This window comes from Sinocyclocheilus anshuiensis, unplaced genomic scaffold (assembly GCF_001515605.1).
Source record: "Sinocyclocheilus anshuiensis isolate Anshui unplaced genomic scaffold, SAMN03320099.WGS_v1.1 scaffold601, whole genome shotgun sequence".
Taxonomy (NCBI): domain Eukaryota; kingdom Metazoa; phylum Chordata; class Actinopteri; order Cypriniformes; family Cyprinidae; genus Sinocyclocheilus; species Sinocyclocheilus anshuiensis.
In genome coordinates, this window is record NW_015536496.1 from 881,256 (window position 1) to 884,277 (window position 3,022).

Here is a 3,022-nt window from a genome sequence, read left to right on the forward strand (position 1 = left end):
AGGTAGTGAGTTCAAAGGCAGAATCCTAAAACCACCGTCCTGGATTACAGAGCCAGAAGACGAGTAGATCATCGCTCACGTCCTTTATGCTGATTTATGTGTTCATAGCATTAGTGTTAGCTCCGCCCTTCAGAAACCTCTTCCCATCATGCATGTGTCAGTGATATCATCATGTCATGCACCACCATCTTTCAGCACTTGTGACCCCACGTGAATGTGAATGCCCCCCTTTCCTTTCATCCCCTCATGTTTCTCTGAATTTAGTTTTAACTGTAAATAATAATAAATAATGAATACTTTATTTGCAATTTTTATTTATTTATTTTAGATTTATTTCTATTTATTTATTTTTTTCATTCCATCATGTCTCTAAATAAATATATAAATGATAAATAAATTATTTATTTTAACATATTATTTGTATTTATTTATTTTTATATTTTATCTCTTTTTATTCCCATATGTTTCTCTATATCTAGTTTAAAAAAATATTTAAATAAATAAATAGCTTTTATATTATTTTAATTTTTTCCCTTTCATTCCTTCATGTTTCTTTGTATTTCGTTTTAACTATAAATAATCATAAATAATGAATATTTTATTTGCAATTTTTTTATTGATTTATTTTATATTTATTTCTATTTTTCCTTTCATTCCATCATGTTTCTAAATAAATATATAAAAGATAAAGAAATACTTTATTTATTTTTTTATTTTATGTTTATTAGGATTTTTTATATTTTTTCTCCTTTCATTTCTCTCATGTTTCTCTATATTTAGTTTTAAAAATAAATAATTAAATGTGTTTATTTATTTTAATTTATTTTATTTTATATTTATAAATTTATTTTTATATTTTTTTCTCCTTTCATTCCCTCGTGTTTATCTATATTTAGTTTTAAAAATAAATAATTAAATAAACTGTTGATTTATTGATTTATTTATTTTTGATGTTTTTCATTACATTTCCTTGTGTTTCTCTGCTTATATTTTCTTACTATAAATACGTTTTTATTTATTTATTTCTCTTTTTTTATTTATTTATTGCAATTCTTACATTACTTGTTTTTATGAATGGTTTATACTGCATGTCAGCATATTACAGACTAATATAGCTGCATGTATGCAGTTTGCATAGCAGACAAACTAAAACATTAATCTGACATACTCTGCTTGAATATAGATCTCAGTGCGCACAGAAATGATATTTAATTACATTAATTTATCATTGTAAACATTATTACACTACATTAAAGGCCTTTTGTGCTCTTAACGGTATGTGAAAAACATTTAAATATCTTTGATATAGATGCATTTGATCATTTAAGAAGCAGTTTGTAGACAAATATAAAACTAAAATAAGTTTTTATGAATTTAATGTGTGATCGTGATAACGCCACAGGCTCAGCTGATCCACGACAGAAACACGGCGTCTCACGCGGCTCTAAGCGACAAGACGGACGCCACACCGGAGCGAGTCCACATGACCTGGACCAAAGACAAGTTCTGCACCGAACGAAACCGCAACCGAGAACCCAACGCAAGCGTGGCTGTGCGAGACCTGTTCAACATGAAACCGTAAGTCACCTGAACACACACTGACTCTGTAACGTTTGCTGCTTTGTGGTTTTACTGCTTCAAGCGCTCACGATCACAGTTTGACTGGGTTGCATGTTCAAACACGAGCCCAGAGCCTGCTGCTGTTTCAGGACACAGTCTGCATGGTTTGTGCTGTCGTCACATCTGCATGACCACAGTGTGTCATCATGTGTAACGCTCACGCGTCCACCATGTGTCTCTTCATAGATTCATATCTGGCCAGGAGTTTTTGGTCTTTATATAATATGTGACCCTGGACCACAAAGCCAGTCATAAGGGTCAATTTTTCGAAATTGGGATTTATACATCATCTGAAAGCTGAATAAATAAGCTTTCCATTGATGTATGGTTTGTTAGGATAGGACAATATTTGGCTGAGATGCAACTATTTGAGAATCTGAGGGTGCAAAAAAATCAAAATATTGAGAAAATCATCTTTAAAGTTGTTCAAATGAAGTTCTTAGCAATGCATATTACTAATCAAAAATTAAGTTTTAATATATTTATAGTAGGAAATTTACAAAATATCATCATGGAACATGATCTTTACTTAATATCCTAATGATTTTTGGCATAAAATAAAAATCAATCATTTTGACCCATACAATGTATTGTTGGCTATTGCTACAAATATACCCCAGCGACTTAACACTGCTTTTGTGCTCCAGGGTCACATATGATCTAAAGGTTAATGTAAGTCTATCCTGAACGTCATTTTGTCAAGATTCTCTTTTCCTATTATTTATTTCAGAAGAATCATCTCAAATAACATGCTGGACAAACAAACACTATAATATGAAAAGCTGTCACCAATATAGACGCTATTGCTCAGAGAGATTTCTGTGATGGTTGATCTCTCAGTGTGGGTGTTTAAGCCTGTCTCTGTTGTTCTGTCCTGTTTTCCTCCTTCTAGCGAATGGGAGAGTCTGTAAGTCACATTTCTCTGTACTGTAGCTGTCTGTCTGTCTGTCTGTCTGTCTGTAGGTGTATATTAGCCGTCCCATCACAAACCCTGCAGCACACTGGATTATTCAAGCATATACGTGTTTATATGAGCTTCAGTGTGTGTGTGAGTGTGTGTGAGTGTGTGTGAGTGTGTGCGTGTGAGTGAGTGTGTGTGAGTGTTCAGGTCAATAATCTACTGTCTCATGTCTCATTTGTGTGGTGAATTAGTCTTGTATTCTCCTTTAATCAGCAGAAAACAGCACAAACACATGATTCCTGTCTGTGTGTGTGTGAGCATGCATGTGTGTTTATGTCCCAGCATTCCCTCACATCCATCACCTCTCGTCCTGAGAGATGCAGACGCTGATATGTGCAGCATGATAATCTCAATTTTTGCTACATGCAAGAAAACCTGTGCTTCACCTTCACCTGTTGTGCCCAGGAAACATTTCAGAAATTGAAAACATTATTTAAAATA

The 3,022-nt window shown here is 33.1% G+C and overlaps 1 protein-coding gene across 1 annotated transcript in view; it reads left to right on the forward strand.

The window, feature by feature from the left end:
• LOC107686998 (solute carrier family 12 member 7-like) overlaps window positions 1-3,022 on the forward strand; it is a 79,558-nt gene that overhangs the window by 73,207 nt on the left and 3,329 nt on the right. The window contains exons 22-23 of the mRNA XM_016484136.1: window positions 1,403-1,578; window positions 2,513-2,527. Coding sequence (XP_016339622.1) covers window positions 1,403-1,578; window positions 2,513-2,527 — 191 coding nt within the window. The remainder of the gene's footprint in view (window positions 1-1,402; window positions 1,579-2,512; window positions 2,528-3,022) is intronic.